This window comes from Labrus mixtus, chromosome 9 (genome assembly GCF_963584025.1).
Source record: "Labrus mixtus chromosome 9, fLabMix1.1, whole genome shotgun sequence".
In the NCBI taxonomy this organism is placed as follows: Eukaryota; Metazoa; Chordata; class Actinopteri; order Labriformes; family Labridae; genus Labrus; species Labrus mixtus.
In genome coordinates, this window is record NC_083620.1 from 25394404 (window position 1) to 25411798 (window position 17395).

Genomic DNA, 17395 nt, shown 5'->3' on the forward strand with positions numbered 1-17395 from the left:
CTTCATTTACCCCCCCAGGTCAGAGTGTAAGACTGAACAGATGAACACAACAGCAGCAACACACAGACACATAGCGCTGAAGAAATGTGGAACAGGACCCTGCAGTGATACACAATAAAATGTCAGACAGAATAAATTTCAGTGAGCTTTATTTTAAACCAAACTTTCAATCACATCCAATCATACTGATGACATCCTTTTAAACTGAACTCCACTGTAAAAATAGCATCACTGAAAAATTCTGCCAATTAAATAACGACCAAATTTCCATCAAATAAAAAGAAAATTAACTCAGGCTTTAAATTCTTCACTTAAATTTGGAGACTTTTGAAATAAGGTTTACTCCACTTGAACATTTCATTCGAAAGGAAAACAAAAATCCAAATTTAAGGGCAACTTTTTTGAACTTTTTTTTTTTTTACCCACTTCCATAACTTTGGATCTTTTGATCATATCCTGTTTTTGTAAAGCCCGTAGGCTCCTCCCCGTTGTTTCACTGATGCACACGTTTTGGAAAAGATCCCTCAAAGACTCCACTCATATCCTCCTCGACAGAAAGGTTACAGGACGGCCAAATTGTACACAAAAGCTGTGTCAGGATGTGTTTGTCAGAACTATCAGGAGAGGATGAACATGTGCATCAGGGCAGCAAAAACACTAATTTACCCACCCCACAATTTTTTTTTAAAAGACCTTAAAGAATGAGACAATTTAGTTACAGAAATGATCCAATTATTTAGCCAATCTGGGAAAAGATGCTCTTGTCTCAGTCTTAAAGGTTCTCAAGATGTCAGCCACAGGCAGTCAAGCAGAATCCCATAAAGGTGACAACATATTCGATGTTAAAGGACTGTTGGCTTTTGCCTTGAAAGCATTTGCTGCGCTGATTACTGCCAGAGGGCTGACACCTTACAGACAGCTGCCAAGTGCCTGTATAGATTTAACCCCTGTTCACTCAACTTGTGCTCAATTTAATTTAGTTTTTTTTTCCCTTCCATTTTTATAACAAAACACTACCCTCCCACCCAAACAATAAGCCAAAACAGCCAAATCAGATGAGCAAGTTTTTTTTTTTTAAGGGGACAACAATGGAGCTGAGAGAACAGGGGTCAAAGCCCTAAACAATGAGAAATACAGGTGAAAGCTTAAACTGATCTGTTTCAAAGCGTTTAAAAAGAGCTTAAATTAAATGTGCAATAATACTTCTCATTGGTTAGAACGGTTGAGAGCATCTCATCATAACTAAGGGAACCTCATTTGCAGAAAAGGTTTCAGCTCTGCAAACGCCTGCTAAGAAAACCTTAATGCAATATAAAGGTTGTCAATGTTGCATAAAATTGCAAAACGTAACCCAAACCCAAAATATCAAAAGCAATAAAGGGCAGAGAAATAAGAAATAAACTCAGCAGCCTGGGATGCTAAAGTTGTTGTTTTTTTTTTTTTTAAACAAGCAGTCCGACTGATAGAAATTCTGAAATCCTTCATGCCCATTCCCCCTCTGTGCCAATTCTCTTTTCTTGCACCATCTTACACTTCTCTCAGGGGCAGCACGGGTGTACAAAAAGCAGTGCAGTCAGCGTTATTGCCTGAACCCATCTCTGTGTGCTAAGTGCTGCTCAACCTGCTCAGGTTGTTTTCGTGAGGCATCTTTTGTTAACCGGTTTCATAAAGCCAGCTAACTTGGAATGCACAGAGAACTAATTCCTGCTACATGTTAGGTCAGATGGTTCATTTTGATGCATTCGGCCGACATTCTTCAAAGGGGGGAAAATAAATCCACAGCTCCCTGCTCAACAAATTATGTAGCTGTGCTTAAAGAGCATATAGATCAACGTAACAGCAAATACCTCCCCCAGAAAACTAATTCTCTGCCAATTCAGCTGCACTGCAGCGAGTAGTACTACTACATGATATAATATTTTCTCTTTAAATAACACTCATTGTAAATGGAGATCTTAAGAGTGTGTCAAGAGTCAGTTTCACAAGTTAAGGCTGGTGATAACAAAGAATTCATTACTCAAATGCACAAGCTTATCAAAGCCATCTGTCTCGACTGAACACTCGTTAACACTGGGAGCAGGAGAAAACGGGCGACAAGTTTAACTCTCAGTTTAAGTGCAGCTTTCAAGAATTGCACTGGCCATCAATTTGTAGGGGCTAAAAGATTATCAGTGATGAGCTCGGCCACCAAAAACATTTCATGCACAAGGTCATTTCAATGTTTTAGATTCTAGTAACTTCTGCAATTTCTAAAATTATAAATAAATTCACAGGCCAATATTGCAGAACAAACAAACTGGCATTTAAGGAAACAGTCTCCAGTGCTAACAAGAGAGAAGGGGGAAAGCTTTCAGTTTGTCGGCCAGCCTTTTGAACTTGTTTAAAACAATCTTAAAATGAAGGTATATACAAAGTGTGAGGTGCGCCCCACATGTCGGCTGCACTCTTAGAATTTAGTATGGCCATCCATAGGAAGGTGAAACACAGGACAAGAAAGAAAAAGAAAGAAAAAAAAAAAACGCTCCCCACAATTTAACTCCACCGAAACAGGAATCCTCATGACTCATGGTGTTGAGAGGCTGCTCATTCATATTTAGTGTTCTGATGCTGAAGACAGAGGAAAGGGTTTGGGTCTTTTGGAAGCACAAGCTTCTCCACAAGCGGCTGGACAGTCTGGCTGTCTTTTGGAAAAATTCCAGCATCTCTGTCCATGGAAAAATCCAAGTTTTGTCCTCATTTCTCAGCCAGACGCAAGTGCAGCTAAGCCAGCAGAAAGGTAATTCAGACCAGTCTCCCTCCTAATTATCTCCATTTCTCTCAAACAGATGACCCAACCAAAAGCTGTGATGAATTCACCTACGCCATCGGACATTAAATTAGTGTGACAAATTTTCAATTAGGTGAAAGTGAGTGTGTGGTATGAGGCGAGCGAGATAATGGCGGATAATGGAGGGTTATTACTTAAGAACGAGTTGAACTGCTTGTTAAGGCACTTGATACAAATTGGTTAAAACTTCCAAAATAAAAAGTGGAGAATGGAGGGCGACATGGAGCGGTCTGTTGGTGCTGGCTTTGTGTCATCGGTGGATATGAATTGTCACACTGTGCATCGATATATTTTTACTTGGTCCCATGCTTTCCTCCAGGTGCTTGTGTCTTCAGGGTGGTGGTGGTGATGCAGCACTGAGCCCAATAAAAAGGCAAATGAGTTCTTCCAAAACGCGTCCATCAAAATACACATTCCTCATGGTGGCATCAAAAAAAAAAAAAAAGGAGGACAGACAGAAACTGTACATAAAAAAGGAACTCCAAGACAGGGGGGATGTGGGGGAGGAAAAAAAAGGTACAAGGGGACAATGGAGGATGGACTGATCTGCAAAGAGATAGAGAGACAGGTGAAATTAGGGTTGACAGGATAGCATTAAATTAACTCTTTATAACAAACACTTGCCAGACAATTCTGGTCACTCTGCTGGAGTGAATGGTAAACAGGTCAAAACTAGCAGGTCACTTCTATTTCAAGAACCTCATTCAATTTCTGTCCAGCCTTTTCATCTTCATCTTTTTTATTTTCATTATATCAGTAACTGTTACAGCTAACCACAGATTCCATTGCATTCTTAGTGACAAAAGAGGCATTGAGTGATTGGCCTGAGAATCTATTGAAAAGTCTGTATTACATTTAGTAACAGTAGTAAGCAACACCCATGAGGCAGCATGCCAAACAGCAGAAGAGCAAAGTGTGATCACTGCCACGTATCAGTCTAATTATAAAATGTCTCATCCTGGCATATGTGTTTCAATAGTTACAACAGAAACCGAGTTCAAACGTGAATCCTCCTGAGAGTTTAGTGTGTACTCACTGGCTCATGGCTTCAGTTCTTCGCCACTCTCACTGTGGTACTCTGCCACATAGAGGCTCTTATCAATGATGCCAGGGATGGGCTTGATCTCTGTCCCGAGCTGCTCCTCAATCCCTTTCAGGTTGAAGCGATCGTCGTAAGTGATGAGGTTGATGGCTAGACCCAAGTGTCCAAAGCGGCCTGGATATAAGGGATGTGAATATTAGATATATTAATAGAGATATTTTGGCATGAGCAGAGACTGCACAGCTGGGGGGGAAAAAGTAAAGAAAAGATCTTACCGGATCTACCAATGCGATGAAGGTATGTTTCTCCCAGCTTGGGAAAGTCAAAGTTGATCACGACATTCACAGCTTGAATGTCAATGCCTCTTGTGAAGAGATCTAATTAAAAACAAAGCAAGAGAGAGTGTTGTGTGTCCCCAGTATAAGAACTTCACAAAGACAAGCACATTTTTTTAATCAAACCTACATGATTTTCCACAGACAAACATACAAAACAATACCTTCTGTTTGTCACCACCATGACTGCAACAATGTCTACCTACCTCTGGAGCATGTCACCAAAAGTATCACTATACACATAGATATGCAAAGATTGTGAGTTTAACACTATTATTATCTTACATTATCTTAACCTAAAGTCAACAATGCATTCTAAAACAGGTATCTGGTGTCCCCCTTCAGGCAGCACAAGTCATATATGTTCCATCTTTAGACCACAATCTGATTGGAGTGCTAAAGCTGGCCAGCAACTGAGGTCTCAGACATTTTGCCCACAATTTTTAACGCCTGGTCCCCTTCCGTAAACAACCATTTAATGCATCCATTGAAGCAGTTCTATCTTTTATACGTGCTGTGACGTATTTATGTATGAGGAAAGACCTACTGATGCTAGAATAAGCTGAATAGCATCAATCCATTCAATCACTTCCATCTTTTGTATTTATGTGCTGAGAGCAGGCTGTCGCATCTGTTACAGGCTGCACCTGCTTCTCATTGGCCAGAATATGTCAGCTGATCACAGACATTCATTTAACAGTCACTTAACATCCACTGATCTTAATAGAAAAAACTCCTGGACTTCACAGAAACACACACACGTTATCACCGGAAAGCTGCCGAGAATAATGAAGCGAGTTGATTTTTCATCAAGTAGATAAGTCTTACCGTTCCATTTTTAGAACTGATAATATAAAGACAACATTCATTAAAAGGTATACGACAGCGTCGACCTCAGAGGGCTAATCAAAATGTTTTAGGCTGATAATTCCAGTCGCACAACAACTTTGTTTAAAACTGAACAGCTCAACGTGCTGCTTCCACTTTGTCTTTTGGTAAACGGTCTATTTGTAATTTTGTTGCTGTGGGTGCAGATCACAGGTAAACACATTGCCTTTAAAGCTGCACTCAACAAGCAGCAATTAGAATGTGTCAAGCAGCCACGCAAATTAAAGACATTCTGAAAAGGCTCTCAGGAAAGGATTAGGTGAGCTGTTCTCCATAAAGTGTGCACACAGTCACGGCCATTATGTCAACACAATGTCATGCAAGAGGGTTTTTGGTTCATTTGTTTTTATTGCAGTTATATTATAGTTTAATACCGTTTATTTTTTCTTTCTACTCATGTTTATATTGCCTTTCTATTTTTTATACTTTTACCATGTTTGCAGAGCTGACTCTGTGAGAAATGCACAAAAAAATCTGATGTTCTTGTACTGTCCTGTACAAATGGCAATAAACATCTAGTCTAATCTATTAAATAATATTTTTTTCTTTATTTTAAAGGTGTTTTTTAAAACTACTGAAGCCTTATATTCTCTATACTGTGTGTGTCTAAGTGTAAGGTCAGCTGTAATGTGACTCGACACTTTTCAAAGGGCAGAGAGCTGAATTTAGAGAGATTTAATTACAGTACTTGAGTAGTGTGTAACTCCACATTGTTAACACTGGTTTTAGCTGGGAAAAAGGTAGTTGATGATGTGTTGACAGTTTCAAAACAACGACACAGTGTTCACAACTCTGCTTGTAAAATAAACAGATGGCTCTGCTACTTACCAGTGCAGACGAGATTCCTGCAGAGGCCATTTCTGAAGTCGTGGAATACGCGGTTGCGGTGCTCCTGGACAGCAAGAGAAAGAAAAGGGTAATTTGTAAAACATTTCCACCTCTTCGACACATAATAGAAAAGAGCAGGGCAATGTATTTTCAGATTTGAGCTGTGGAAAGGAACTATGTAAAAAGGTATGTAACCATGTTGCTATAGCCTGTAAACCTTGCAGAACACACTACAGTCAAGTCTCAGATGTATTGTTGGCAGGTAATTCTGAGGCAGGACTTTGAGCTGACCTGTCTCATCTTGGCATGAATGTAGAAACATGAATAACCAAGCTGGGAAATTTTCTTGGCGAGGAGCTCCACTCTCTGAGAGGAGTTGCAGAAAATTATGGACTGGTTGATCTGGAGCTGAAAAATAGAAAAAGAAATACAATATTTTCAATGCCTAATAAAAAGGTATGACATTTTTAAGATTAGCTCATAATTATACCAGTTTCATATCCAAATTTAAATAGTCAATGTTTGAAGATTATAAAGTAGCCTCTTGAATTAAAGCTGGAAGTCACCCAGGTATTTTCAGCTTTCTTGACACAACTGAAGTTAATTAAAAACATAGAAAGACAACACTTACCCTGGAGAACAAGGTGTTAAGGCAATGAACCTTTTGCCTTTCAGTTACATAAGCGTAATACTGAGTCACACCCTTCAGTGTCAGCTCCTCCATCAGGTTGATCTCGTATGGTTTCTGCAAGTGTGAGTTCTATACAGAAGATGGGACAGGAGTAGTTTAAAAGGCTGATTTGTTTATCGACTGAGAAATTAAGAAATCAGTTCCTTAAAGTAGAAGAATGTACCATAAACTTCTGCACGCTGAGAGGGAAGGTTGCAGAATACAGCAGAATCTGCCTCTGTTTGGCCAGGAAGCCCAATATCTCCTCCATCATCACTACAAAGTCCTGAGACAGGAGTTTGTCTGCCTGTGGAGCAGAGAATCATGGGGGGGGGGGGAGGCACATTCAGAGCTGACTAATACCGAAATATTAAATTCATGTCACACAAGTTCATTCATTAATATTACTGTGGGGTCAATCGCAACTAATAAACTTCACTCACTTCATCCAGAACAATCATCTGCACTTGATTGACTTTAGCCACTCCTTTCTTGATGAGGTCTAAAATCCTCCCAGGAGTGGCAATGACCACATGTACTGTAAAAACAATAAGATAGTGGTGAAAAAATATCTGTGACACAGGGTTTGTGTTTAAGGTTGGCTGGGTGGATGGCTGGATGGATGGCTGGCTAGAAAAGCACAAAGCTTTCAGCGTGGCTGTATAAAGAACGAGCATCTGATCTATACAAAGGGTTTAATCAGTCACTGACGACAGTGTAGTATAAAAAGTTGTATTCAAACATTCTAGAGAAATCATTTGGCAGTATTCACTCAGCTAAAGAGCTTGTGTTTTGAACGGTTGCCATATTTCAATCAACGTGCCCTGACTGCCAAGAATTTAGCGTTATAACCACCAGTTATTTGTTGAATTTGTGATTCCTGCTGGCATCACGGTAGTTAGTCGTCAGGACACATTTCCTGAGTCTTTACTGGTACAGATCAAGTGTAGGCAATAATAAGCCTCGAAGAATAAGAAATTAACATCTGCCTCATGTCATGCTTTTTGTAATGAAATTGTATATAGAGATTGTTTTTCCAGATACTCAGAATGCAAATATGCAACCACAGGGGACAGAGACACCATCATTCCTGCTGATAGATCCCCACATCAGATACAGGCTTCTTGTTAATGCATGAGACGGACTGACATCCAGAATGTATTTATTAGAAATGTTTGCATAGACCTCTGTGCAGTACACTTTGTTATAGAAAGAATATGCTACGAGCAATCCCAAAACTTTAACTAGCCTCTCTCAGAGAGGGTTAATGATGAAAGATTTAGTATCTACATTAATCAGTCATTCAGGAGTCTTTGGAGATAGATATGAACACAGTATTTTATATGAAGAGAGGCCAAGTAATGCACGTCCACACCAGGGACATTTACCCGTTTCATCGAGTCTCATGATGTCATCACGGAGGTTGGTTCCACCTGTGGTTGCCATTACCTTCACTCCGCCCATGTGTTTGCTGACCTGGATACATATTTGGCTGACTTGCAGAGCCAGTTCTCTGGTGGGCACTATGACCATTGCTGGAAGAACAGACAAACATGCATGTGTTGAGTATGCACAACTGTACAACAATCAGAGCCAGCATAGCAGTGTCAGTTAAATTATTTTGCCACCACTCATTACTTTGTTACATTTAATTTCCATCTCAATCCAGGTGAGATTTCAAACATTAACAGGGTGGGAACTGTGACAGGAAACCAGCTCTCACCTTGTATGCAGTCCTTCTTCAGGTCAATGCGTTCAAGTAAGGGAATGAGGTAGGCTCCACTCTTTCCCGTGCCATTCTTGGCTCTGGCCAGGATATCTCTCCCTGACAGTGCAATGGGAATACTTTCCTCCTGTGTAAAAATAAATAATATCAGAATAGTGCTTTGTTTAGGTCTAGTTATAACCAATTTTGACAGGTGTCAGATGAATACCCCATGTAAAAACATTGATTTTCATTTCCGTTTATTTAAGTTGGCTGACTCAATAAAAAACAAAGAAAAGGTGCTCTGGTCTTTTGGCCCACTCTTACCTAATTCAGTTTGCTTGGTGCACCGGTCAAACCAGTAAGGGGGGTTTATCTGAACACATTAAAGCCAATCAACCAACCCTATAACCTACGGTTCAGTTTGGTACAGTAAGCGTTTATTGGCATTCCCACTGTCAAAAGTTGGGAATGGTACCAAAATAAGTTATCCGTACTGTACTTCCTTTTTGCTACCCTACTGTTGGGGTGCCAAGCATACCAATCCAACCCTAAAGGGTAGAGCTATACACAGTGCACTTTGTTTATTGGTCAAAATAATTTTTACTTCCCAGGGGAAAACGGTAATGAAGGAAAACATCCTGTGGATTTTAACAAGTAATTTCAAGGCAGTTCCCAGTCTACTGAGCAATCCTTGAACCCCATTTTAACAAACTTTGAGCTCAGTGGAAAACTATCATTCCATCCCATTAAAACATAATTTTAGTGAAAAACAATGTTTTACCAACTCTGTAAAGAGTTGTAAACTGCGATAATGTTGACCATATAAAGTTAATGTTTCACATGATTTGAATTGAGAAATAGTATCAAGGTTATCAAAGCACCACGGTCAAAGTGCTATAATAGCCCTGAAGACTTTGTAAACAAACAAAACCTTTTAAATATTTAAAAAAATGTATTCGCTGAAGAGCATGCTCCGTTGTGTCCAGTTTAAAAAGGTGATATAATCTGAGCATCGTCTGCATGTACCTGGATTGGAGATGGCTTTTCCCAGCCCATCTCAAAGATTCCCATGAGCAGCTCCCTCTTCAGGCAATAATCTTCAAACTCATTGCCTTTTGTTGCAGTCACATCCTAGAATCATGAAAAAGAAAGCTCATTAGCATTTGATGTACTACCGTAAATTTAAAAAAAGAATTAACGGTTGTAATTTGAGGATTATTATACTAAATATAAAAGATCAGAAAAATTACAACAAAAAGATTTTACATAAATTCAGAAAATATAAATTAAAAGAAATGAAAAATTTTAAAAAAGTTAAATGTTAGAAAAAATGTAATATTAATTTAACAATTGTATACATTTACAGTGTGAACAATTAAGTAATTGTAATAAAGACTCCTGCTTACCAGTAGTAAAAATTAGTGTTTGCTAGGAAATATCTGGCACTTATGTGAAGAAATGTGGAATTTAAAACTAGGCAGGTGGCCAGTAAAATAATTAGCAACAAGAACAAGTCAAAAGAACCAGTTAAGTAGGTATCCTTCATTTGCATATTTCAGATTTAAGGACTTCCCACTCAATTACAAAAGAGATATCTTGTACCAACCGAAGTTCTCATCCTCATGTCTTTTGGGGGCAATTTCAAATTTTTCTTCCAGTCATCTCCAGGTCTGTGGAGGATACAAATCTTGTTAACAAAAAGCATTACGAAGAATATGAAGATTTTTTTTTTTTGTTGGCCAATGCACAGAGCACATTAGGTCAAACAATATGATTGTATTTTATAACTTACTTGATGACAGCGTTAGTTGTAGGGACCGGCTGGGAGTTACCATTGTTGATTGCTCCTTTCATCTGGTTAAGCTGCAGTTGAGGGCCTCCTCCTCCACCACCACCACCACCACCACCACCACCTCCACCTGGAGCTCCTGCAGGCTTCACTGAGCCTCTCAGCTGTCCGTTCTGGTTTGACAAGCCCAAAATCACTGGGTTCTCTGTCCTGGCAGTACTCATGTTTACGTAGCTTTTCTTTTCTGCTCCAATAGTAATGAAGGCTTTAACAGTCTCTGGATGACTAGAGTCCACTTTCCTGGGACTCCTCAGAGCTTGATTGTCCTCTATTATTGAGTCTTCAAAAAATTGTCCAAATCTCTCCTCTCAGCTCCTCCACAATGTTGTGAGGTTCCTCCACAATGTTCTCGTTTTGGTGACTCCAATTATCCGACCCTTTCAAACTTTCTGAAACTTCTAAGCATTTATTTTTAATTTTTCCAGTAATTAAGGGCTAAATCTTTTATGTTAAATTCCGTAAGTTATGTAGAAAACCATTCACCAGGAGGGCTCAGCAAGCCATCTTGTGAAGCTCAACTGCGCCGCTGCGTCTTTCTCATTCTTCTTTCCCTGAAACATAAAAAGGCAAAGCGTTATTAAAAAAGGCAAAGACTATAATGCAACTTAATTAAACAAAGCGTATTGTAAAAAACAAAACAAAAAAAAAGACGTAGCAAGACATGTAGGTGTTATTTAACTGACTGACATCTGTAACCGTAGATGACTGGCCTAAGTTGACCGACTTACAGCGTTGATGTTTTATGATATTTAATTACCTTTTGATCATAATATTTACAAACTGTTAACATACAGAGTGTCCAATCCGTCTGCAGAATACATGTGAGTGATAAAATGTCTGACAAATATATTTTTTTTACCTGTTAAATACGTCAAACTAGAAAAAGGACCTACGACAGATTCCAGCTACCTTCGCTGCCGCAGAATGCTAACTAGCACATTAGCTTAAGGCTAACGCTGTGTCCGGTAATCAATGATTGAATACCGGATTAGGAACATTTAAATCCACTATGTTAATCATTACGCTTGTGTTCCCTTTTGTTTTTACACATTTATCACCGTTGCCGAACATAAACAACTCGATATAAAACATTAACTCATATAAATCGTTACCTCAGCAGAGAGGATTGCGTGCTAGCATGATAGCATGATAGCATGAAAGGGTCAACGATGAGAAGTTAACCCGAAAGGTCGCCTCAAAAATGACGGAATATCTGTCAATGACAACACATGTGGATATGCTGTTAAGGTGCGCGTGCATTTACCTTTAAATACCTGAAATAACCGGTTCCCTATGCGGTGTTTGTAAGGTGTACTCAATTTTTTTTAGCTGACTGCGAAAAGAGTCATGTCAACCAACCGTTCAAGATGGCTTCCGCTCGTATTTGAACCCGCCCCCCTCCAATTTATCAGCTGATTTCATTTCAAATCAACGGGTTAACCCCGATTAAAACTCAAGGACTTTCTTTAAGTTTCCACTTTATCGAGCCCGACTCTTTTTTTGTTTATATATTCTGTACAATCATCCCGTTTATATTTCCCTTGTTTTATTCCACCAAGAGGTCATTAAATTACTCAAATATATTTTTAAATGTTTTAATAGGCTACTACACCGACAACTGTCCTAGAATCTTGATCACACCTTAATTTTCCATCTAACACCCTGCTCATACTCATGCATTATCTTCTCATACTTTTTTTTTCTCAATTATTTAATTTTAATTTTAATTTTAATTTAATTTTATTTTAATTCATTCATTTAATTCATTCAACAATAGACACCATGCAGACAAGACAGTACCAGCAGCAGTAACATATATATTTAACCTTCAAATTCAAATTCAAAAAACTTTATTTGTCTCCGGGGGGCAATTCAAAGGCACACAGAGCAGTAAATTAACAACAGTGCAAGTAAATGAAACATTTTAACCTAAATATAAAGTGTCAATTTAAATACAACTTAAAGCTTAAACTTAACTTAAAAAGAGTAGATATAAGTGGACAGTGATCGGACTGACAGATGTAAACAGAACTATGTGCAGTAGTGACCAGATGTAAACAGAACTATATGCAGTAAACGAGAAATAAATATATATATACAGAGCTATGTGCAAGTAGGCAAATACTAAATGATACATTATTAAGGTGCATGGTGAATAAAACCTGTCTTACAACAGCACCATACTGACGTTCACATAGCCATGCAGGGGTTTGGGGTCAGCTCTTTTGAAAATATTTTGGAAAGTTGGTCAAATATAAAGTTCCAGTAATCATTCAGTCTTTCACATTTCCAAAACATATGTATTAGATCCCCTGTTTGATTGTTGCACCTAGGGCAGCAGGGAGATGTCTCCTGACTGAACTGATAAAGCCTATGTGGTGTGTATTATATCCTATGAAAGATGTTATGTTGGATTAATCTGTGTTTTGTATTAGTTAGGGTTTTTTGAGTCTTCTGGAGTAGGGACTGCCATTCATGCATTGAGTATTCATACTGAATGTCGTTTCCCCATTTATTCTTGAGTTGGATCATCCTATCATCTTTTTGTTCGTTATTTAATACTGTGTATAATTTAGATATGAGGCACTTCTGGGTGCTGGTAGTCCTAAATATTTTCTCTATCGATGTTGTTCTCATACTTTTTTAATGTAATTTTTTGATTGATTGATTGATTGATTGATTAAATTTATTTCAGACATATCAAATAAAATCAAACATATCAAAAATACAAAACAAAATGAAAAGCACGAAAATACAATAAACAAAAAACAATGTTCAAATTATTTCACAAAAAAGAAAAAGAAAATTACATATATTCAAATGATATGCCTGAAAAGGAGTAGGAAGAAGTATAAAACTTATTTAATCCTACCCCTTTTCCACAGCTCAATAATTAATATTTATTAAATTAAATTAACTTCCTGTGTTCCTTATAATCTATCAATATACAATTTGCTATACTATATTTATGATACTATATTTGATATTTACAAGCCAATGATTTCCCATATATATATACAACTTGATATACTATGATTTTTTATAATTGATATATTTATACAATCCATATATCTATATCTATATCTACACATATCTATTTGTACAATTTGATGTACTATATTTACATTTTATATATTTATACAATCCTTATATCTATACATAATTTTACATAGGCTGATTTATTAATCAGTGAGGGAAATTTGGTTTACACTCTGTTGTTACCTCTCTTGCAGGTTAGCCTCAATAAATCTCTAAAGCATAGTAGGCCTATAGGCTACAGGTGACTTATAACTAGAACAGTTTCCAATAACCAGTAAAGATCTCTGAACCTTATTTTTGAATTTGATGAAAACGAAGACACCGTAGTCATCCAAATCTTAAACACATAGGCCATGTTTTACAGAGTCTTTATTTCCTTTTGTTTTTACTTGTCAAAGTTTTTTTCTGTTATTGTTTTCTTTATCTGGATATATGGTGTGAGGGTGATCATGTTTCCTGTGAGGAAAATTGTGATTTTGGGCAACCTAAATAAACAAGACTTTACTGGACTGAAAAGCATTCAAACATTTTCAACAGCTGACTCATTCTGCATAAATCAAAACATGTGGAATATCATTGGCTCATGTTTTTTTTCTATTTTGATGATGGTGCTGCTCCTAAAAAATTACACTGGTGTTCCAACTTAAAACTGGAAACGTGTTTGACATTAACTGATTATCCTCATATAAACCTTTTCTTCACCTTCATTAAACTAAAGTAATGTTACTGAAAGTAATGAGCCCCTTTTTGACCAAAGGTCCCCAGAACGGCTTTCTCTTTTCCTGGAAAGTCCTGTTCACACCTGGAAGCTGGTCTGGGGACAAAGCTTCTCAGAGAATTAATCTGGTGAACCAGCCAAATACAAATAACCATGTCTGGTCACAAGGCCATACTTTTCTAAGGAACTTAAAAACGTAAAACTCCTTTGATGAACTTTCCTGTTTTGTATTCGTTTGTGCCCTCTGTGGACAAAGTGGGAAGCCTCTGCCGATTTTGTCCTGTACATGTAAGAATCTTGTTTTTTAACAAAAAAATCTCATCATTGTTTGTGGTGGAAGTCTAATGTGCAACTCACAGTCACTAATTTGCATTTTAAAAAGCCCCTTTTGGCAGCTTGCGGTTTATCTGTCTCACACCTACCCAGCAGCAGGGATAACAGACGTACAAAATCAGTATATAAAAATAATCTATCTTCTTACTGATGGTCTTGTTTTCTTTTTTGCTCACAAAGTTGAATCAGCATTTATTTCAGGTGGTTTAATACCCAGCTAAAACCCCTTACAAGAAGTTTAAGTCAGATTATTAACAAGCTTGAACTTCTTGTTTTATGTCTTCATCTGTTGCATTCAAAAACATAAAACAAATGCATGTGGCAACGCAAGATGATATATAATGACCAAAACATATTAGTCAGCGGATGGTTGGTATACAGATAAGACTTTTTAAGTGTTGTTTTTGCAAAAAATACTCAAGTACATCTGAACCGTTCAGCATAACTCTTGCATAAATTTGGATATTATTACAAGTGGGTGCAGTAACTTGGACATGCATTACTGCTCTTGCGTGCTTGCATGTTTTGAATTGTGTTTTGAAGCATCCCAAATAAAGGGAGCAGAGCAAATATAAAACAAGCACAAACATTCAAGAACTCTTATCGTGGCAGAGTGAGATCTACAATCAGGAGACAGAGATTTACCCTCATGGCTGTTACACAAACCTTTACCACTTCTGAGGTAAGAAAAACATGTAGAGCTGATTCTAAATGGTTGTAGATGTTCAATAAAAATATCTTCTCATAAATGTCTTTGTAATAGATATCCAGACGTGTTATATTTTTATTTCTATAGAAATACATCTCATAGCTATGAAATAGATAAGGTTTACTGTGATTAATTGTACTGTATTGTATTTAAATGCTTTTTTAAATTGCTGGTGGAAAATTTCAAGTAGCTAAGATATGCATAAATCTTTTAAACCTCAGCAGCATCTGGCATTTCAAAGTCACAGTCATGAAGCTGTTTCCTATGATTACATTTCAAATACTGTTAAAATTCACATAAACAGATGTGGCTTATTTGCATTTGGTATATTAAGCTTCTTCCTGTTAGATCACCAGGGAATAATAAGAGGAAGAAATTAACTGTAATGTATTGTACAGGTATAAGTTTTTTTTTTTAAAAGGGGAAATACTTTAAGATCACATATTCCATTTATCTAAAACCCTCTTCATATCGCACCGTGTCACATTTGATCCATATTTCTATTTTCATTTTCAGAATATATACAGTAACTTTTTTCTGTGCGTGTCTGTGTCACTGGTTTAACACTAATAAACAAAAACATCTGTTTGTGAAGACCTTCTGTTTAACAAGAAACACATGTGTACCCCAGGTCTAAACTGACCATTCAGATGTCGTCTGATTTCGTCAGCAGAGGAATATTTACCTGATTGTTCTTGATAAAGCAAAAAATTTGTTCTTTTCATTCAGATGTATACATATACATTGAACATATTTTTGCCCAGAAAGGAGAAGTGAAACATATCGGCCTATTCAGTGCATCCTGCCTGACAATTTAAACTTCAAACCTGCGGGGAAGCAAACCATAACCACTGTATTTTTTAAAATCCCTTTCGACTTGTGTAATGATTCTTTATTTTAGTATTGTAGAAAAACATCATGAAATAAATCAATCAAGTGTAATGTTATGTTTCATTCTGGAGAACAGTTTTCTCAATCTTGCCTCTGTGTATTTTACAGCTGGTCGGCCTTGAAGAACCCGACAATATGACAGACTACATCTATGAAAATATGACAGACTTCACCTGTGGATATGAGGAGAAGGACCCGCAGACTTTCCAGCTTGTGTTCCAACCTGTGCTTCACAGTTTGATCTTTCTGCTGGGTGTAGCAGGGAATGGCCTGATGACAACAGTCCTCCTGAGTCATTGGCGCCTGCTGCGCATCACCGAGATCTACCTGCTGCACCTTGCCTTTTCTGATCTCATGCTCCTCTTCACGTTTCCTTTCAGTGTGGTGGACAACATTGTTGGTTGGCTGTTTGGAGAGTTTCTCTGCAAGCTGGTGGGCCTGATGAAAAATCTTAACCTCCTCTGTGGGAGTTTACTTCTGGCTTGCATTGGCTTTGATCGCTATTTGGCTATTGTTCATGCTATTTCTAGTTTGCAAAGTCGAAGTCGTAGAACAGTGCACTTAACATGCATTATATTATGGCTGGTCTGTTTGACTGTTACAATACCCAATGTTGTGTTTCTTACTGTGAACCAGGATAGGAGAAACACATCCAGGCTCTTCTGTTTCTATAATTATAATGATGATGGGATCCAAGCACACAACTGGGTTTTGACCAGTAGAGTCTTAGATCATTTGTGCTTCTTTCTTCCTCTGGCTGTCATGAGCTACTGCTACACAGCAGTGGTTGTTACCTTGTTCAACAGCCAGAAAAGCCAAACGAGACAAGGAGCAATTCGACTGGCCTTACTTGTCACTATTGTCTTTTGTGTCTGTTGGCTGCCATATAATATCACCTTACTGATACAAACACTGGTAGACCTGCAGCTGATCTCATATAATAGCTGTGAAACTTATGCTCTACTGCAGCCAGTCCTTGATGTGACACAGAGCCTGGGTTTCTCTCACTGTTGCCTGAACCCTTTCTTGTATGCCTTTGTAGGTGTGCGGTTCCGCAATGAGCTCATACAGTTACTTTGTAAACTTGGCTGCAGTCGTATTTGTATGCCTTTGACCAGAACTCGGCGTTGCAGTCGACCATCCATTTCTGAAGGAACGACATCCATCAGCGTCACCCACATGTATTAAACTCTTATGCTACGTAAGCCGTAATTAAAATGCTTTCTTTTTACAGTATGTTATGCGTAATACGGAAAATGTTGTAATTGTATCGGTTGTTCAGACAATATTTGACCATTACTACTTTGTTTGCATTTAAAAGATGCTTTATTTCCCCAGTCAAGAAAAAAATGGTATTTGCTGAAACCTGCATTTGCTTGTATTTAAGCTATGCTAATTGAATTCAATAAAAAAAACATGTATACAGCAACTGTGTCTCCTTGTCATTGTCATACCACAAAAATAACTGACAACACAATAAGCTAAATAAAACCACCTTAGAGATCAGTATTATTCTATTTTTAGACTTCTATTAAAACACAGTTATACAGAACAACTG

General features: G+C 37.8%; 2 protein-coding genes across 3 annotated transcripts; one reads left to right on the forward strand and one right to left on the reverse strand.

Annotated features, from left to right (window-relative positions):
- Positions 1-132: 132 nt before the first annotated feature.
- ddx6 (DEAD (Asp-Glu-Ala-Asp) box helicase 6) lies at positions 133-11534 on the reverse strand. 2 transcript variants are annotated; one of them, XM_061047074.1, is made up of 14 exons: positions 11412-11534; positions 10091-10698; positions 9905-9968; positions 9325-9429; positions 8314-8443; positions 7979-8125; positions 7034-7128; positions 6775-6897; positions 6552-6680; positions 6212-6328; positions 5921-5984; positions 4145-4246; positions 3864-4043; positions 133-3373 (listed from the first exon to the last, which is right to left on the reverse strand). In XM_061047074.1, the coding sequence occupies exons 2-13, from the start codon at positions 10309-10311 to the stop codon at positions 3868-3870; spliced, it is 1473 nt and encodes a 490-aa protein (XP_060903057.1). In that variant the 5' UTR covers positions 10312-10698; positions 11412-11534; the 3' UTR covers positions 133-3373; positions 3864-3867. The 2 variants fall into 2 exon arrangements, with proteins under 2 accessions (XP_060903057.1, XP_060903056.1); XM_061047073.1 differs by lacking the exon at positions 11412-11534 and adding an exon at positions 11260-11382.
- A 3230-nt stretch (positions 11535-14764) lies between these two features.
- LOC132980760 (C-X-C chemokine receptor type 5) lies at positions 14765-17266 on the forward strand. Its single transcript, XM_061047079.1, has 2 exons — positions 14765-14919; positions 15946-17266. Exons 1-2 carry the CDS (start codon positions 14887-14889, stop codon positions 17023-17025), a joined length of 1113 nt encoding a protein of 370 aa, XP_060903062.1. The 5' UTR covers positions 14765-14886; the 3' UTR covers positions 17026-17266.
- Positions 17267-17395: the final 129 nt, after the last annotated feature.